The 19,481-nt window shown below is 42.9% G+C and overlaps 1 protein-coding gene and 1 long non-coding RNA gene across 2 annotated transcripts; both read left to right on the forward strand.

Annotated features, from left to right (window-relative positions):
* Nucleotides 1–900: 900 nt before the first annotated feature.
* Nucleotides 901–13,119, forward strand: LOC306918876 (protein NLRC3-like). Its single transcript, XM_079531728.1, has 6 exons — nucleotides 901–2,621; nucleotides 5,007–5,183; nucleotides 6,611–6,787; nucleotides 8,404–8,532; nucleotides 9,217–9,278; nucleotides 11,968–13,119. Exons 1-6 carry the CDS (start codon nucleotides 994–996, stop codon nucleotides 12,519–12,521), a joined length of 2,727 nt encoding a protein of 908 aa, XP_079387854.1. The 5' UTR covers nucleotides 901–993; the 3' UTR covers nucleotides 12,522–13,119.
* Nucleotides 13,120–14,052: 933 nt separating this feature from the next.
* LOC306918875 lies at nucleotides 14,053–16,903 on the forward strand. Its single transcript, XR_013789424.1, has 3 exons — nucleotides 14,053–14,731; nucleotides 14,847–14,869; nucleotides 15,008–16,903. It is a non-coding gene; the product is annotated as an uncharacterized lncRNA (long non-coding RNA).
* The last annotated feature ends 2,578 nt before the right edge of the window (nucleotides 16,904–19,481 follow it).

Here is a 19,481-nt window from a genome sequence, read left to right on the forward strand (position 1 = left end):
AGTCAAACCACACCTGGACTGAAGACACCCAGTCAAACCACACCTGGACTGAAGACACCCAGTCAAACCACACCTGGACAAAGTGGGTACATGCTTTTGGTTAGACATACCATTGGTCCGATATCTCAAACCCTCACCCTAACCTCCCACGGGGCAGCAGTAAGAATGTGCACTCATTGAAAATTGCAGAAATCATAGTCAGACTAAATGTGTTTTTTTGGTCTGTATCAATTATATCTTAGTGCAAATAATGAAGCTAAACAACTATCACTCAACAACTAGACAAAAACAACTGATCTTGTGTTACTTTTGGCAGTTTTTACATGTATTTGTATTAAATCTGCGTGCGGGGTGCATTGGACGTGTATACACGTCTGTAGGTCCTTTTTAATGATATAAAACACAAATAACTACATCTATGGCACTCTCCATGGGTTTGATCACAACGGCAATGTTCCGTCATCATTTCTGACTTAACCAATCATCTCGTTTGGAATATAAACGCTTATGGAGAGAGACGCTTCTCTTCCTCGCACTTCTCAGCGCAAGGAAGTAACGGAAGATTATGCCTCCTGGTGTTGGGGGGTAATGGAAGACGTTTCAGAGTAAAATCTGCCCGATCTGCTTGGCACTAAAGCACCATTATTTTTGAAACATTCTGGCGCATTAATGGTGTTAACAAAGTCCATATTTTCTGTAGGGCATTAAATTAGTAATGTGTGCTGTAAACAAATTAACCTGAATATTTTAAACATAAATGTTCTTCTCATTTCAGACGTCAGTCTGCAGGATGATTTGAACGATTATAAGGTCAGTTTGCAGGACAGTCTTGATGAAGTGAAAAACCACATGACGGAAGAGTCTGGAACCTCCCTCACGGAAGAGTCTGGAACCTCCCTCACCAGCACCTACTCAGAGCTCTACATCTCAGCGGGACAGAGTGAAGGGGTTAATAGCCAACATGAGGTGATACAGCTTGAGAGAACTTCCAACATGAAGACCTTCCATGACGAACCAATCAACTGCTGTAAAATCCTTAAGATCCTGTTCCCTGGCAGAACAGTTCTGACCAATGGCATCGCTGGCATCGGAAAAACATTCTCTGCGCGCAAGTTTGCTCTGGACTGGGCAAGAGGTTTGGAGAATCAAGATATAGATCTCCTGGTTCTCTTTTCATTCCGGGAGCTGAACTTGGTCAGAGATGAGCAGTACAGTCTTCTCAACCTGATCCATGAGTTCCACCCAACGTTAAAGAAGGTCACAGCAGAGCAGCTCGCTGCCTGGAAAGTTTGCTTCATCTTCGATGGCCTCGATGAAAGCAGGTCTCCGTTGCACTTCGACAAAAATGAAATCATCTCTGATGTCACAGTGACATCATCGGTGGATGCTCTGTTGACAAACCTCATCAAGGGGAATCTGCTCCCCTCGGCCCTCCTCTGGATAACCACCAGACCTGCAGCAGCCAATCGGATCCCTCCTGCATGTGTTGACATGGTGACAGAAGTGCGGGGGTTCACAGACCCCCAGAAGGAGAAGTACTTCAGGAAGAGATTCAGTGAAGAGAAGCTGGCCGACAGAGTCCTCTCACACTTGAAGACATCAAGGAGCCTCCACATCATGTGTTACATCCCACTCTTCTGTTGGATCATTGCTACCGTTCTGCTGGACATGTTGAGGACACTCACCACGATAGGACAGCTGCCCAAGACCCTGACTGAGATGTGCTGCCACTTCCTGTTGGTTCAGACAAACACGAAGAAGCAGAAGTATGATGAGACTCATGAGGGGGAAAAGAGAAAAAAGAAAAGAAACAAAAAAAAGAAAGATAATCGACAGCAGCTCATGAAGTCTGACAGGGATGTTCTTCTGAATCTGGGCAAGCTGGCGTTTAAACATCTGAAGAAAAGTAGCATCATGTTCTACCAAGAAGACCTGGAAGAGTGTGGTCTTGATGTGAAAGACGCCGCGCTGTACTCAGGAGTGTGCACGCAGATCTTCAAAAGAGAGAGTGTGCTGTTCCAGAAAACGGTCTACAGCTTTGTTCATCTGAGCATCCAGGAGTTTCTGGCTGCAGTCTACCTGTACCACTGTTTCACACAGAAGAACAAGAAGGTACTGAAGACATTCCTGGGAGATGAATTTTACTACAGTATCATCTCCCTCTCATACTTCCTGAAAGCTGCTATGCATGAATCCCTGAAGAGTAAAAATGGCCACCTGGACCTCTTAGTCCGCTTCCTTCATGGCCTCTCACTGCAGTCCAACCAGAGTCTGTTAGGAGGCCTTCTGGGTCAGACAGAGAACAGTCCAGAGGAGATCCAGGAAGCCATCCAGAACCTGAAGGGGATGTTAACTCGTGATGATATCTCTCCTGACAGATGTATCAACATCTTCCACTGTCTGATGGAGATGAACGACCACTCATTACATCAGGAGATCCAACAGTTCCTGAAGTCAGAGAACAGAACAGAGAAACTGTCTGAGACCCAGTGTTCAGCTCTGGCCGTCATGCTGCAGATGTCAGAGGAGGTTCTGGAAGAGTTGGACCTGGACAAATACAACACATCAGGGGAGGGGCGAAGGAGACTGGTCCCAGCTGTGAGGAACTGCAGAAAGGCTCGGTTAGTAGTTAACACATTGACTTGACTGCCAAGCACGCAGTATTGTGTCCTATGGTCTTTTCAGTGGTTTATGATAGATGGCGCTCTTCACCAACTCATGAATGATGCTAGGTTGCTAGGCAACAGATAAAACCAGAAATGAACCAGAAGTGAAAGTCTGCCTCCCGTCCGCAATTTAAACAGAAATGAGCTTTGGATAAAAGTCCTACATAAATCCACCATTTACAATGACGCAGCATTTTATACAGCCGGTTCCATGTTTTCCCGATCTCAACCCTGTCAGTACTGCTTCAATGTCAACCCTGTCTGCATGCACAGGACTGCTTCAATGTCAACCCTGTCTGCATGCACAGGACTGCTTCAATGTCAACCCTGTCTGCATGCACAGGACTGCTTCAATGTCAACCCTGTCTGCATGCACAGGACTGCTTCAATGTCAACCCTGTCTGCATGCACAGGACTGCTTCAATGTCAACCCTGTCTGCATGCACAGGACTGCTTCAATGTCAACCCTGTCTGCATGCACAGGACTGCTTCAATGTCAACCCTGTCTTCATGCACAGGACTGCTTCAATGTCAACCCTGTCTGCATGCACAGGACTGCTTCCGTAAGATTGCATTGGGAAAACATGCTGACTTCAGTGTTGTCCCTGAACGCGTTCAATGAACGATCGTTCACGAACTCGTTCATATTTTGGGTGAACGTGAATGTACTGTATTTCTGTTTGATGAACGTCATTGTGAACGCGTTCATTTCTGGCGTGTGTGAACGGCACTTTCTCACGTTCAACTTCGTTCAAGAGTGAGTGTTTCCATAGAGCCTTCCAGGCGAAATCCCCACTAAGACACATCCTAAACAGGCCTTAATATCTAATGGAAAACCCACCAATAAGTCCTTATCCGACACAATTGAACTAATATTTCTCAGCCGTACAATTTCACTGGAGCGCGCAGCACGCATCTCTGCATGAGGATCCTGTCATGCACGCAGACACAGAACATCCCGACTCCCGACCCAAACACTGGAAACTTATTGTTGTTTGATTAAACATAATGTGCCACGAAAAATAGCTTCCAATAGCTTGTTATTTTTGCGTGGAGGAGGTATTTGTCTAAATACATGATCGCCTCGGTCGGCCAACTAAAGACATCTCCCTCCACATAAGCAGCGATGCCTGATTTATTCTTCGTCGTACAACGTGTTCCATGCTGAAAATGGTGAAACTGAAACGTGTTGCGTCCGCGATGCGTTGTGAGCTTGTAGATCAGCTATTTTCAGCACGCGGAGATATGCAGGCTGTGAGAACTGAACTGAGAACTGAGAGCCTTCGCAATAAAAGCATGCAGCTTTCACAAGTTGGCCCATAATAAAGACAAGGAAAAGGATTAAGAATTCTGTGGCATTTCACATTGCAAAAGAGCAATTTTTTCCCAAATGTAAAAGAAATATACAAGAAGGAATTATTTTGGATAATGGTAATGGAGAAATTGTAAAAGTTGTAACTTTATTAATCCCAAAGTTATTCCCAATAGGAATAAAGTCTGAGGTTCTATGGCTATGGGCTGCGGCAATAATTTAGAAAAACAGAAAGAAAAGAAAAAAGCAAAGAAAAAAAAACGAAAATTAACCAAAATAGTTTTTTTTGGAACAATGAACTTTAGTTCAAAATGTTGAATGATGAACTATGAACTGAACTAGTTCATTTTTAAATGTTTGAACTAAAAAAGATGAACTTTCCCAACACATGGCTGACTAAGCAAGCAATTTAAACGCTCGTTTCAACCCGTCACTTAGATGTTCTTGGCCGCTAAGAAATAAAACATCTGAGAGCATACTGTAGGTTATGACATTTCTTTTATAATATTGGGGAAAATCAAACTAGTCTTCATTTCACACCTTCTACTGATGGTTGAAATCTATGATATCTAAATGTCGATCTTCCTGTTATTCTAGTGGTGTTGACCCGAGGGTCACGAGCCCTCGGGGGGTCGCCAAATTATTTTGGGGGGTCCCCAAATTATTTATTACAACTGAATGGCTGGGAAATGGAAATGAAGTGTTTACATAGTACACATAGTACATGCATAAACTTTCCTTAATGATTATATCTGGTTTCAGTATTCATTTATGATATATTTTCTCTATTATTAAGGTTATTTTTGCAGTCAGTTTGTATTGGGGGTGGGGAAGCGGGGCGGGGGTCGCGAGACATGGCCAAAGCATCCCTGGGGGTCCCCAGACAAAAAGGTTGAGAACCCCTGGTCTATTCCACAATACTGTTTATGTCTGGATAACTATAGATAGGAGATGTTTTAGTTCACTTCCATGACAGTGAACTAGGTATCATTTGTTTTGATCATCTCTTATTTAATCTGCATTTACAGACTTGTTGGCTGTGAGCTCAGAAAGACCGAGGTTGAAGCTGTGTCTTCAGCTCTCAGCTCTAATCCTTCCCATTTGAGAGAATTGGACCTCAGTGAAAACGACCTGCAGGACTCAGGACTAGTGGAGCTGCTCTGTGCTTCACTGAAGAGCCCACACTGTAGACTGGAAGTTCTAAAGTAAGATACATTTACCACATTTATTATGATCACTTCTGTTTTATTATGTACTGTATTATGTGAATATAATATGAATGCTGTGGTGAGAATGTATTAATCCATTCTTGGTGGGAACCCCTTTTGGTGTTTTATACTTTAGCTATTGAAAAATAGCAGATCTACAAGTTCATAGCGCGGCACAGAGTGCCACGCTATGAGCTTGTAGGTCTGCTATTTTTGAAAAATCGTGAACATGTGGCACAAATCTTTGAATATATATTCTCAGGGCGAACATTTTTAACTCAAATCTTTGCTTCTGGGGGGGGCATGTTTTCAGATGGGGGTCGGCGGCCTATTACATATCATTTTTTGGGTCCTTGACGTGAAATACTGTAGTTTGAGAACCACTGACATAGAAATATAGGTTTTTCAGAAATGTTCAGATTTAGAAGACATTTTGTAGAATCGGCCTCAGGGTTAATAAGCTTGATATTGAATAATTAATATCCCTTTAAGGCAAATGTACAGGCTACTTTGACATACATAGTTGCACACCGAAAATAGCTGATCTACAAGCTCACTGTCTCCAAATGTCTTAATGCTCAGGGTGGGATCTATGTTGGTTCTCTGCTCTACATGTAAAGTGTCTTGAGACAACTTGTTGTGAGTTGACACTTTAATACAATTTAACTGAATTGAATCACAGAGCGTCGGAGACGCAGCACTTGTGAGCTTGTAGATCGGCTATTTTCGACGTTCAATCCCTTGTAGCTACGCCACAGTTATCAAGCTTTACCGTGCTACCCATGAATACATAATCAATATTCTGCATCTACCTACTGTACCAATCAATTATCATTCTATTAGTCTAGGTCTGTGGTTCTCAAACTGAGGGTCTGGACCCCCAAGGGGGTCCCCAGAGGATTAGCTTAATGTGCAGCATTGTTTTCTCACTGAACAGTAGACAAACCGTCAGTATAAGTTACAGTATACAGTATACAGTATACAGACTATCTGCACATTTCTAAAGCAACCACACCAAAGGGTTGGGTCGGGACAAAGTGTTTTTAAGATAAACCACACCAATGCAACTTGGTGTGCAACTCATTGTGGTTGATAAAATAAATAAAAAGTAAATAAAACGTTTTGTCCCGACCCTTTGGGCTTTAGGTACAATTAAATTACTTTTAAAACATTTTTAAAACCAAATTGTGAAATATTACGGAAGAAAGAGGCAAACATTGTGAAAATAGCAGATCTACAAGCTCACTGCAAGGCTTTGTGAGCTTGTAGTTTGGCTAGTTTCACAAAATGTATCTGTGGAGCCGAGTCAAACTAAATGTAATGCCTACAATTCCAAGTCCTTGTCAGGTAGGTGGTCCTCTGTTCAGATATGATTATTTAGGTATCATTTGTTTTATAATCTCTTATTTAATCTGCATTTACAGACTTGCTGGCTGTAAACTCAGTAAGACAGGTGTTGAAGTTGTGTCTTCAGCTCTCAGCTCTAATCCTTCCCATTTGAGAGAATTGGACCTCAGTGAAAACGACCTGCAGGACTCAGGACTAGTGGAGCTGCTCTGTGCTTCACTGAAGAGCCCACACTGTAGACTGGAAGTTCTAAAGTAAGATACATTTACCACATTTATTATGATCATTTCTGTTTTATTATGTACTGTATTATGTGAATATAATATGAATGCTGTGGTGAGAATGTATTAATCCATTCTTGGTGGGAACCCCTTTTGGTGTTTTATACTTTAGCTATTGAAAAATAGCAGATCTACAAGCTCATAGCGCGGCACGGAGTGCCACGCTATGAGCTTGTAGGTCTGCTATTTTTGAAAAATCGTGAACATGTGGCACAAATCTTTGAATATATATTCTCAGGGCGAACATTTTTAACTCAAATAATTTGCTTTTGGGGGGGGGGGGGGGGTGGGGGGGGCATGTTTTCAGATGGGGGTCGGCGGCCTATTACATATCATTTTTTGGGTCCTTGACGTGAAATACTGTAGTTTGAGAACCACTGACATAGAAATATAGGTTTTTCAGATGTTTTCAGATTTAGAAGACATTTTGTAGAATCGGCCTCAGGGTTAATAAGCTTGATATTGAATAATTAATATCCCTTTAAGGCAAATGTACAGGCTACTTTGACATACATAGTTGCACACCGAAAATAGCTGATCTACAAGCTCACTGTCTCCAAATGTCTTAATGCTCAGGGTGGGATCTATGTTGGTTATCTGCTCTACATGTAAAGTGTCTTGACACAACTTGTTGTGAGTTGACACTTTAATACAATTTAACTGAATTGAATCACAGAGCGTCGGAGACGCAGCACTTGTGAGCTTGTAGATCGGCTATTTTCGACGTTCAATCCCTTGTAGCTACGCCACAGTTATCGAGCTTTACCGTGCTACCCATGAATACATAATCAATAGTCTGCATCAACCTACTGTACCAATCAATTATCATTCTATTAGTCTAGGTCTGTGGTTCTCAAACTGAGGGTCTGGACCCCCAAGGGGGTCCCCAGAGGATTAGCTTAATGTGCAGCATTGTTTTCTCACTGAACAGTAGACAAACCGTCAGTATAAGTTACAGTATACAGTATACAGACTATCTGCACATTTCTAAAGCAACCACACCGAAGGGTTGGGTCGGGACAAAGTGTTTTTAAGATAAACCACACCAATGCAACTTGGTGTGCAACTCATTGTGGTTGATAAAATAAATAAAAAGTAAATAAAACGTTTTGTCCCGACCCTTTGGGCTTTAGGTACAATTAAATTACTTTTAAAACATTTTTAAAACCAAATTGTCAAATATTACGGAAGAAAGAGGCAAACATTGTGACAATAGCCGATCTACAAGCTCACTGCAAGGCTTTGTGAGCTTGTAGTTTGGCTAGTTTCACAAAATGTATCTGTGGAGCCGAGCAGCGTTGTGAGCTTGTAGATTTGTAATATTTTCGCATTCATGTAATGCCTACAATTCCGATTGCTTCTAAGGGGAGGAGGGGGGGGGGTCCCCAGTTCAAATATGATTACAGTATGTTGGGGGCCAGGGTTTGTTTTAATTGAACTAAAGCATCCAGGTGTGAAGGCACCCTAAGTGGGACAAGAGAGTCCTTTAATAGATGCTGGAAGCAGGTTCTAAATCCAGGAATAATGCATATTTAAATGTGTTATTTATTAATTCATTTATTCATGTATGTTTCCATCTGGTGTTTCAGCCTGGCTCACTGCGGCCTGTCAGAGAGATGCTGTGAAGCTCTGGCCTCAGCTGTAAACTCTAATCCCTCCCTAAGAGAGTTGGACCTGAGCCTCAACGTGGTGAATGATTCAGTCCTGGAGAACTGCAAGTGAGTAGACTTGGGCTGTGTCCATGTTGGACAGTGCAGTGTTTCCCTTAACAGTGTATTCACTCTGACACGACGTCACAAAGCATGCAGAGAGAACAATGCAGTGCCTCAAAGAAACTGGAAATATTAACCTAGCATTTGTACTCAAAACTAAACAACAACAAAAAACTAAATCTAATAACAAGACATATCCAATATGTGATAGTTTCTGACCGAGGCTAAGTCATATGAAAGCTGGGAATCATATCTTCAAATTGATATATTGGTTGTTCAGTTTGAGTTGACCCACCAGTTTTGGAGATATGGCTTATAGAGTAATGTCTTGCAGAAAACGAGTTGAGAAAACATGCTTGAAATGTTCACTTCTGTGGACTAACATTACACCTATAGCTACATATTTCAGCTCTGACATTTATTTCAGACATGCTCTAGTATGTGAATAGTGACAGTCTGCCTCTTTTAACTCATTTTGGATTAAAAAAAAAAGAACATTGATGCATTGTTGTTCTACTTCCTACAGAGTGAAACACTGTAGTGTCAGCTAGTGGAGACGTTGTGTTAGACAGTTAGACATTGATGCATTGTTGTTCTACTTCCTACAGAGTGAAACACTGTAGTGTCAGCTAGTGGAGACGTTGTGTTAGACAGTTAGACATTGATGCATTGTTGTTCTACTTCCTACAGAGTGAAACATGGAGGAGAAGATTGGCTCACTAATCCTCAACTGAGTCAACTCATTACAAAACGTGAGTTTTCTGTCTGTGTCAACATCACACATTAACATTTATACACTGTTGTATACTTGGTTGATGTTGTCCTGAAAACTCTTGTGCTCTCTACTCTCTGCTCTTGGCCTGGTCCTTAACACCATCAAGATGAGGTCATGTGGTTTGACAGAAACAATGGGCCTCATTCACTAACCTGGTCGTAAACAACATGTATTTCGTCTATATTGGCATAAGTTCAGTTCTGACGTGCGATGCATGAAAGGTGGTGCAGAGCCGTGATGTGTGCAGATCACAGGTGGATCTCGTTTTTGTTTGAAAGTCACAAGTGATCTCCCGTGTCGATCATTGGCATCGTTCCACGCTCCATTTAACAACATACAAGACAACCAGAAATATAAATCACACATGTGTGAACTGAGCGGTGCAACTATACATGTATTGTTACAGTTACTGTACTGCACTGTGCTCTGTACTGTATTGTAGTGTACTGTGCTCTATGCTGTACTTAGTAAATAGTTACCGTGTGTTACCATGCGGGGGTCCCCGGGGGGTCCCCAGAACATCCAGACCTCCAGGAACGCGCCCAGGGGGCCGGCTCAGTTCTGGCGAGCCTTCCCACGTCTGAAACGGTTGAGAAATGAGAGAGTTACCGTGTTGCAGCTTTCCGTGCTCGGACAGATAGACAGGTACACAGAGAGACAGACAGGTACACAGAGAGACAGACAGGTACACAGAGAGACAGACAGGTATACAGAGAGACAGACAGGTACACAGAGAGACAGACAGGTACACAGAGAGACAGACAGGTATACAGAGAGACAGACAGGTACACAGAGAGACAGACAGGTATACAGAGAGACAGACAGGTACACAGAGAGACAGACAGGTACACAGAGAGACAGACAGGTACTCAGAGAGACAGACAGGTACACAGAGAGACAGACAGGTACACAGAGAGACAGACAGGTACACAGAGAGACAGACAGGTACACAGAGAGACAGACAGGTACACAGAGAGACAGACAGGTACACAGAGAGACAGACAGGTACACATAGAGACAGACAGGTACACATAGAGACAGACAGGTACACAGAGAGACAGACAGGTACACAGAGAGACAGACAGGTACACAGAGAGACAGACAGGTACACAGAGAGACAGACAGGTATACAGAGAGACAGACAGGTACACAGAGAGACAGACAGGTACACAGAGAGACAGACAGGTACACAGAGAGACAGACAGGTACACAGAGAGACAGACAGGTACACAGAGAGCCAGACAGGTACACAGAGAGCCAGACAGGTACACAGAGAGACAGACAGGTATACAGAGAGACAGACAGGTACACAGAGAGACAGACAGGTACACAGAGAGACAGACAGGTACACAGAGAGACAGACAGGTATACAGAGAGACAGACAGGTACACAGAGAGACAGACAGGTACACAGAGAGACAGACAGGTACACACAGAGACAGACACACATAGAGACAGACACGTACACAGAGAGACAGACAGGTACACAGAGAGACAGACAGGCACACAGAGAGACAGACAGGTACACATAGAGACAGACAGGCACACAGAGAGACAGACAGGTACACAGAGAGACAGACAGGTACACAGAGAGACAGACAGGTACATAGCTGTGTAATGGAGAGGAGGCACCGCTCATAAAACTACAGATCTGAGATTTCAACGCGTGTGTAATAAAGTGGAAAATATTGTGAAAATAGCAGATCTACAAGCTCACAATGCCTCAAACTAAATGTAATGCCTATACAATTCCAAGGGCTTGTCAATGTGGGGGTTCAATTATTATGGGGGTCACCAGTTCAAATATGATTATTTTGGGGGTCTCCAGTTCAAATATGATTATTTTGGGGGTCCCCAGTTCAAATATGATTATTATGGGGGTCCAGTGGTCCACAGTTCAAATTATTATTCTGGGGGGTCTCCAGTTCAAATATGATTATTTTCGGGGTCCCCAGTTCAAATTATTATTCTGGGGGGTCCCCAGTTCAAATATGACTATTTTGGGGGGTCCCCAGTTCAAACATGACTATTTTAGGGGGTCCCCAGTTCAAATATGATTATTTTCGGGGGTCCTCAGTTGAAATATGATTATTTTCGGGGGTCCTCAGTTCAAATAAAATCACACTGTGTGGAGACTTTAAGACATTCTGCCCCCTGGTGGTTGGACTCTAACACTTCACCCGACAGTGACGATCTTCTCTATTACATTTTAAATGTATCGAGACTTAATTTAGTCGACTAATTAGACTAAATAATGTACAACTGACTAAAATAGGACTAAAACTAAATGGTATGTTATTCAAAAGACTAAATCAGAATGTGTTGTCAAAATGAACACTGCATTAGTTTGTAGATCTGTGTGTGTGTGTGTGTGTGTGTGTGTGTGTGTGTGTGTGTGTGTGTGTGTGTGTGTGTGTGTGTGTGTGTGTGTGTGTGTGTGTGTGTGTGTGTGTGTGTGTGTGTGTGTGTGTGTGTGTGCACACGCACATGCAGTGTGTGTGTGTGTGTGTGTGTGTGTGTGTGTGTGTGTGTGTGTGTGTGTGTGTGTGTGTGTGTGTGTGTGTGTGTGTGTGTGTGTGTGTGTGTGTGTGTGTGTGTGTGTGTGTGTGTGTGTGTGTGTGTCAGTGAATGATGTATTTAATGTGTACTGTGTTGTTTTCTCATCAGATTTCCAGCGTCTCACACTGGACACAAACACAGCACACTGTGACCTCTCTCTGTCTGAGGACAACAGGAAGGTCACACTGGGGTCACAGAGGTCAGGGGGTCAGCGTCCTCCTGATCATCCAGACAGGTTTGATGTCCGTGAACAGGTTCTGAGTTCACAGAGTGTGACTGGATGCTGTTCCTGGGAGGTAGAGTGCAGTGGAGTGGTTGGTATAGCAGTGGCTGACGGAACAAACAGCAGGAAAGGAGGTGGTGACTGTTGGTTTGGAGGGAATGACAAGTCCTGGAGTCTGTCCTGTTATGGTCGTTATGGTGGTTTCAGGTACTATGTCAGACACAACGGACAGGAGACTGTCCTCCCTGTCAGAGCCTCTACAGGCTCCTACAGAGTATCAGTGTATGTGGACCGTCCCGCTGGGACTCTGTCCTTCTACACAGTGTGCTCTGACTCACTGAGACACCTGTACACCTTCCAGACCACGCCCACTGGACCTCTCTATGCTGGGTTCTGGTTAGGCTCCTCCTCCTCAGCGTATCTGTGTGAGCAGAGATAGAGTCTCTATGTGAGGGTGACATCATCAGGTCGCCATGGTTACTCAACATGTTTGAGTGAGTGCAGGTTGTCATGGTTACCACCGTCGCCACGGGGTACCGGCCACCGGCCTAGTGTTACATCATGGACTCCATATTTGGGCATGAGTGACTCGCCATGACATCACGGTGACATCATCGTGATGATGTAATAATCAGAGCAGTGACATCATTGTGATGATGTAATAATCAGAGCAGTGACATCACCATTACAGCTCCTGGACGTTGTCATGTCAACACCCCCCAAGCATTTGACCTTTGACCCCGGACCCCCGTTAGATCAGATTTGTGTCATTAAAAATGTTACAAACTGTACAATAATGCATTGTGAGCTTGTAGATCTGCTATTTTCAAATATCAAATAAATATATGGTTAATATTTGATCATTTAGCTTCTAGGACCCCCTGGAACCCCCTCAAGGACCCCCGGGGGACCCTGGACCACACTTTGAAGAACCAGTTAGTGTTGATTTAGTCGACTAAAACATTGACGGAAAATGTTTGTCGACTACTTTTTTCCACTGAGGAAGACTAACATGACTAAAACTAAGACTAATATACTGACAATGTCAACAAATAAAACCTAGACTAAATGTTAGGGTGGAGAAGAGATCCAGTAGAACTAAAAGACAAGTCATTCTATGCTTGGTTGCATGCTGAAAATAGCAGATCTACAAGTGCAGTGTAGATCGGCTACATTCAGCAAATCAACCATTACGACGCCACCAAGGCCCACCGAAATACATTTTAGTCGACTAAAATCATATCATTAGTCGACTTAAACTAGACTAACACTAAAACATTTCAGATGACTAGAATAATGACTAAAAATAAATGAAGCTTCATTCCAAAGACTAAAATGACAAAAAAAAAATCTAAATTTGCTGTCAAAATAAAACAAAAGAACCAGTTTAAACACGTTAACCCTTTATATACACACTGGCTATTTGAAAACAGCAGATCTACAAGTTCACAATGCGTCGCCATGCATATATATTTTTTTATATATATTTCAGAAAATGGTAACACAAATCTTGTGTGGGGGTACCTGTGGGGGTCACTGGCACAACTATGTTCAAATGACCTTTGACCTGGTAGACGGGGATATTCTTTGACCTTTGACCTGGTAGACGGGGAGAGTATTTGACCATTGACCTGGTAGACGGGGAGAGTCTTTGACCTTTGACCTGGTAGACGGGGAGAGTCTTTGACCTTTGACCTGGTAGACGGGGAGAGTCTTTGACCTTTGACCTGGTAGACAGGGAGAGTCTTTGACCTTCTGAAGCATCATCTGAGTAACTGCTGGGTCTCAGTGTGGAGGCTGCAGCAGAGCTCAGTGTGGAGGCTGCAGCAGAGCTCAGTGTGGAGGCTGCAGCAGAGCTCAGTGTGGAGGCTGCAGCAGAGCTCAGTGTGGAGGCTGCAGCAGAGCTCAGTGTGGAGGCTGCAGCAGAGCTCAGTGTGGAGGCTGCAGCAGAGCTCAGTGTGGAGGCTGCAGCAGAGCTCAGTGTGGAGGCTGCAGCAGAGCTCAGTGTGGAGGCTGCAGCAGAGCTCAGTGTGGAGGCTGCAGCAGAGCTCAGTGTGGAGGCTGCAGCAGAGCTCAGTGTGGAGGCTGCAGCAGAGCTCAGTGTGGAGGCTGCAGCAGAGCAGGTTGTTTCTGGACTTCACCTTCGCTGCCGTTCCCTCTTAGGTGTTCCTTGAAGGACAGGGTTCTGTCGAGGGTCACACCGAGGTGGGTTGGATTAGAGGCAGCTTTATCTTGAGTCCACTCAGATGATGTTCAGTTCTCTGGCAGCTTTAGCGTTGTGGAGATGGAATACGTTGGAAACTGGTTTTGTTGGGCTTGGTTTTAGGCGCCAGGTTTTGCAGAACTGGTCCAGTCTTGTAAAGGTCTTCGGTGAGCACCTGTTCCGGTTGGTCAAGGTCTGGTGGTTTGGAATGCCAGACAGATGTCGTCTGCATAGAGGAATGTTGCAGGATTTGGTGGATGGTGGGTCGTTTTGTGTAGAGGTTGAACAGGGTTGGAGCTCTAGAACTGAGCCCTGCGGGACTCCATTTATCTGTTTTCTCCTTGCGCTCGTGTTCTGTCCGAGGTGAACTCTGAACCTCCGGTTGGTCAGCAGAGCTTTAATTACTGCCGTTGTCCAGCAGGGAGCGTCCTTTGTTTCACTAGGAGGTCTTTGTGAGTTTCACTATGAGGTCTTTGTGAGTTTCACTATGAGGTCTTTGTGAGTTTCACTAGGAAGTATTTGTGAGTTTCACTAGGAGGTCTTTGTGAGTTTCACTAGGAGGTCTTTGAGAGTTTCACTCGGAGGTCTTTGTGAGTTTCACTAGGAGGTCTTTGTGAGTTTCACTAGGAAGTATTTGTGAGTTTCACTAGGAGGTCTTTGAGAGTTTCACTCGGAGGTCTTTGTGAGTTTCACTATGAGGTCTTTGTGAGTTTCACTAGGAGGTCTTTGTACCAGACGGTATCATAGACAGATGTGAGGTGTATGTGTACAGGTACTGTATACATACAGTCCCTGTCTTCAGTCATCTACCATGCAGACATCTACACCCCCCCCCCCCCCACACACACACACACACACACACACACACACACACACAGCTCCACTGCCATCTAGACCAACTCCCACCAGCTGACTTCACCGTCCAACCAGCCTGGAGAAAAGAATGGGAGTCCAAGGAGGTCCCAAACAAACACCTGGTGTCAGACCCCAACCAACAGGTCCCTGGCACCACCCTCAATAGATTCATAGATCCAACCAACAGGACCCTGGCTCCACCCTCAATAGATTCATAGATCCAACCAACAGGACCCTGGCACCACCCTCAATAGATTCATAGATCCAACCAACAGGTCCCTGGCACCACCCCCAATAGATTCATAGATCCATGCAACAGGTCCCTGGCACCACCCTCAATAGATTCATAGATCCAACCAACAGGACCCTGGCACCACCCTCAATAGATACATAGATCCAACCAACAGGTCCCTGGCACCACCCTCAATAGATTCATAGATCCATGCAACATGTCCCTGTTCACTCTCTCTGCTCTCCTATATTAAATTTATATCATTTTATCACAACAATGTACAATCTGGAATCCATTCCTTACAATACATTTCACCAATGTGTTTGTAAAGGTGTCTAGTAACAAACAAACGTGTAAAACAAAAGCTTCGTCATTTGGGTTAATATTGACTGTAGAAAAGTAATGGTTTTCCTCTAATGACTGTAACTGATTTATGAACGGCAGTAATGCCCGATGTCCTCAGACACTTTCATTAGTGTTCAATCTTTGTATAATATTTGTATATTTGATATTTTTATATATTGGCCAAATGTATTGACATTGTTAATAGATACTGATATATTGTATCTATCCAGTCTGTAATCACACCTTGGGTGTGACTGTGAGGTGATGATTAGTGATGGTGTGCACCTGCACAACGTCACCACTCCTTCAAAAGAGACTTGACTCCCACAACTCCTCACACTGAAGAAGGCTGTTAGCCCAAACGTTTGTCCCCATGAAATAGAGAAATAAACCTGCTTGAATGTGTTTCTTGGTGTGTGAGACCTCTCTACTTTTTATGATGTTGATTTAAACTGGCAACGCACCATAAGTCAGAGCACGGTGATCACAAGAACGTTTTCTAAAACAAATTCTTGCAATGATTTCAATGTGTTTGTAAAGGTGTCTAGTAACAAACTAACGTGTAAAACAAATTATTGCAATGATTTCAGAATCATGAGAAAAGGTTGACTAGACTTCATGTCTGCTCTCCTACTGCTGTGAACATGTTGTTGACTAGACTTCATGTCTGCTCTCCTACTGCTGTGAACATGTTGACTAGACTTCATGTCTGCTCTCCTACTGCTGTGAACATGTTGACTAGACTTCATGTCTGCTCTCCTACTGCTGTGAACATGTTGTTGACTAGACTTCATGTCTGCTCTCCTACTGCTGTGAACATGTTGTTGACTAGACTTCATGTCTGCTCTCCTACTGCTGTGAACATGTTGTTGACTAGACTTCATGTCTGCTCTCCTACTGCTGTGAACATGTTGTTGACTAGACTTCATGTCTGCTCTCCTACTGCTGTGAACATGTTGTTGACTAGACTTCATGTCTGCTCTCCTACTGCTGTGAACATGTTGTTGACTAGACTTCATGTCAATCACTCTGGATTCACACATCTACTAAATGTGTTGTTAATTAACTCAAATCAATCATTGTTTATATATCGATTCATTATTAGATCATTATTTCCTAACTCGTTCCATTATTGTGTTTTCATTGAATATCCATTTGATATCGTTCTGTCTCCACATGTTATTGTATGATCATGTGTAGAAGTCATAATGTTATTGTATGATCATGTGTAGAAGTCATAATGTTATTGTATGATCATGTGTAGAAGTCATAATGTTATTGTATGATCATGTGTAGAAGTCATAATTGTTTAATAAAGTGATTGTTGACAGTCTGTCGTTGTTCCTGTGTATTAATATTCATAGTGTTGTCATGACAACAACATGGCCACAGCTCATTGGTCATGTATAATAACTGTGTTGGGTCTATTATTTGATATATAAACCCACAGTGTCTATACATTACAACTACAAGGCTAGCAGCACAAAGTAAAAGTTGCAGCATATAATGATGCATTGAGGTTGCTGCTGAGGGTACCAAGATGGCACAGTGCCAGGCAGCTGATGGTGAACTTGGGAGGAAACCTCTCAACTCCATATCTCTGCTGTCAGGAGGAAACCTCTCAACTCCATATCTCTGCTGTCAGGAGGAAACCTCTCAACTCCATATCTCTGCTGTCAGGAGGAAACCTCTCAACTCCATATCTCTGCTGTCAGGAGGAAACCTCTCAACTCCATATCTCTGCTGTCAGGAGGAAACCTCTCAACTCCAAAACCTCTCAACTCCAAAACCTTCATTTTTCAGGAAATGGAAAAACTAATGTTACGTTTTTTTCAGAAATTGAAGAAAACCTTATATTTTTGAAACAAAGCAATACTGCCTCATGATTGGAATTCTTTATTTGGAACCCCGTGAGATACAATATCTCGTTTCCAAGAAGAGGGTCCATCAAAGTTGGTATTGTGACTTTGTATATTATCAGAAACTTGCATGTGTCATTATATTATCACCACTTTACCCGAATACAGCTCAAGTGGAGTTAGGTGGTTTTCTCTGTCATTGATAGTTCTTATCAATGACAGAAAATACCTAAAATACATTCATATACATATAAACATATAGTAGAATACAGCTTGTTAAAATACATTCATATACATATAAACATATAGTAGAATTCAGCTTGTTAAAATACATTCATATACTATAAACATATAGTAGAATTCAGCTTGTTAAAATACATTCATATAAACATATAGTAGAATACAGCTTGTTAAAATACATTCATAAAAACTATATTACAGCTTGTTATTTAACCTCTTAAAGCGTCTAAACTGGACCTGAGTCGTCTCTGTACTTTTTTTCTGTCTACACCAAATGTTGGCAGAAATCCTCGTCCTACAGCTTGTAGATCTGCTATTTCTGGCTGAAGGTTCCCCCCAGAATAGAGGGTATGCGTATGACATCATCATCATACCCAGAAGTTATGTGGGAACGCCTACTGAGTGGCAAAAACTACTTTCTGGCCTGATTGACAGCCCATACATCCAATCAGAAAAGTCCTATCTGATTGACAGCCCATACATCCACACAAAAAAGTCCTATCTGATTGACAGCCCATACATCCAAACAGAAAAGTCCTGATTGACAGCCCATACATCCAATCAGAAAAGTCCTGTCTAATTGACAGCCCATAGAGCCACACGGGGACTACACATTTCACGCCCCCAAATGAGACAGCGTCCCCACTTCTGGTCCGTTAGAACGGTGTACTGCAGGCCAGCCCATAGGAGTCCATTGAAATTCAACAGTAGTTAGCCTACTTTTAAAATGTAACAAAATGAACTGAAGACTATATTGATTTAAATACAAATATGTTTCCAAATGTATGAAGTGTCTTTGTCAACATATATTGTTGTTTTCTCAATACAGGATGTATTTCACATTTAATTTACCACTTGAATGAGTTACCCATAATGTTAACGGAGCAGAGGGGAGACGGCAGACAGAGAACCTGTCGCTTTTAAGGGACGTCACTGCCTTTACGAGGCTACGAGCGCCGACTTTGAAGAGTGGAATTCTCAATAATGAATTCCGATCCTGACTGACTTTGTTCATTCATGTCTATATTTGGAACATGTCACAGGCTTACTAATATGTTCTACCTACCACGGAGCTCCGACGGTGTGTTTTACCGCTGTCAACTTGTATAATTAACTTGAATAGTTGGGAAAATAACCCAGCTAAATGGAGGAGTGACATCCTGACATTTACAACTAGTGAATTCTCCAGATGAGTATTAATAATTAGTCTTGCACGATGCCGTTTAGATCATTTTCAACAAATACATAAAACGAAACACAACAAATATATCTGGGTATTGAAAACCTCAAGGGATGCGACCGTGACGTATATACCGTGCGCCCACTTTGACTTTGAGATTTACAAATTTAATGCTAGCACTTTTCACAAACTGATGGAGTATATTATAGTACATTGTGGGTTGTATATTGAGATGGCAGGTAGCATATGTGACATTGAAAAGGACAAATCAAACATATGGGACACTTTATTGGAACACAAAAAAATAATCGCTACAGCCTCAGTAATGAACCAGTGAAATTAGGGTATTTTATGATGCCTCTCATAGGGATTGCATTGGCAGCTGCAGTACACAGTTGAAACGGACCAGAAGGGGGCGCTGCAGTACACCGTTGAAACGGACCAGAAGTGGGGCCGCTGTCTCATTTGGGGGCGTGACATTTGTA

The sequence above is a fragment of the Electrona antarctica genome (genome assembly GCF_951216825.1).
Source record: "Electrona antarctica genome assembly, contig: scaffold_125, whole genome shotgun sequence".
In the NCBI taxonomy this organism is placed as follows: Eukaryota; Metazoa; Chordata; class Actinopteri; order Myctophiformes; family Myctophidae; genus Electrona; species Electrona antarctica.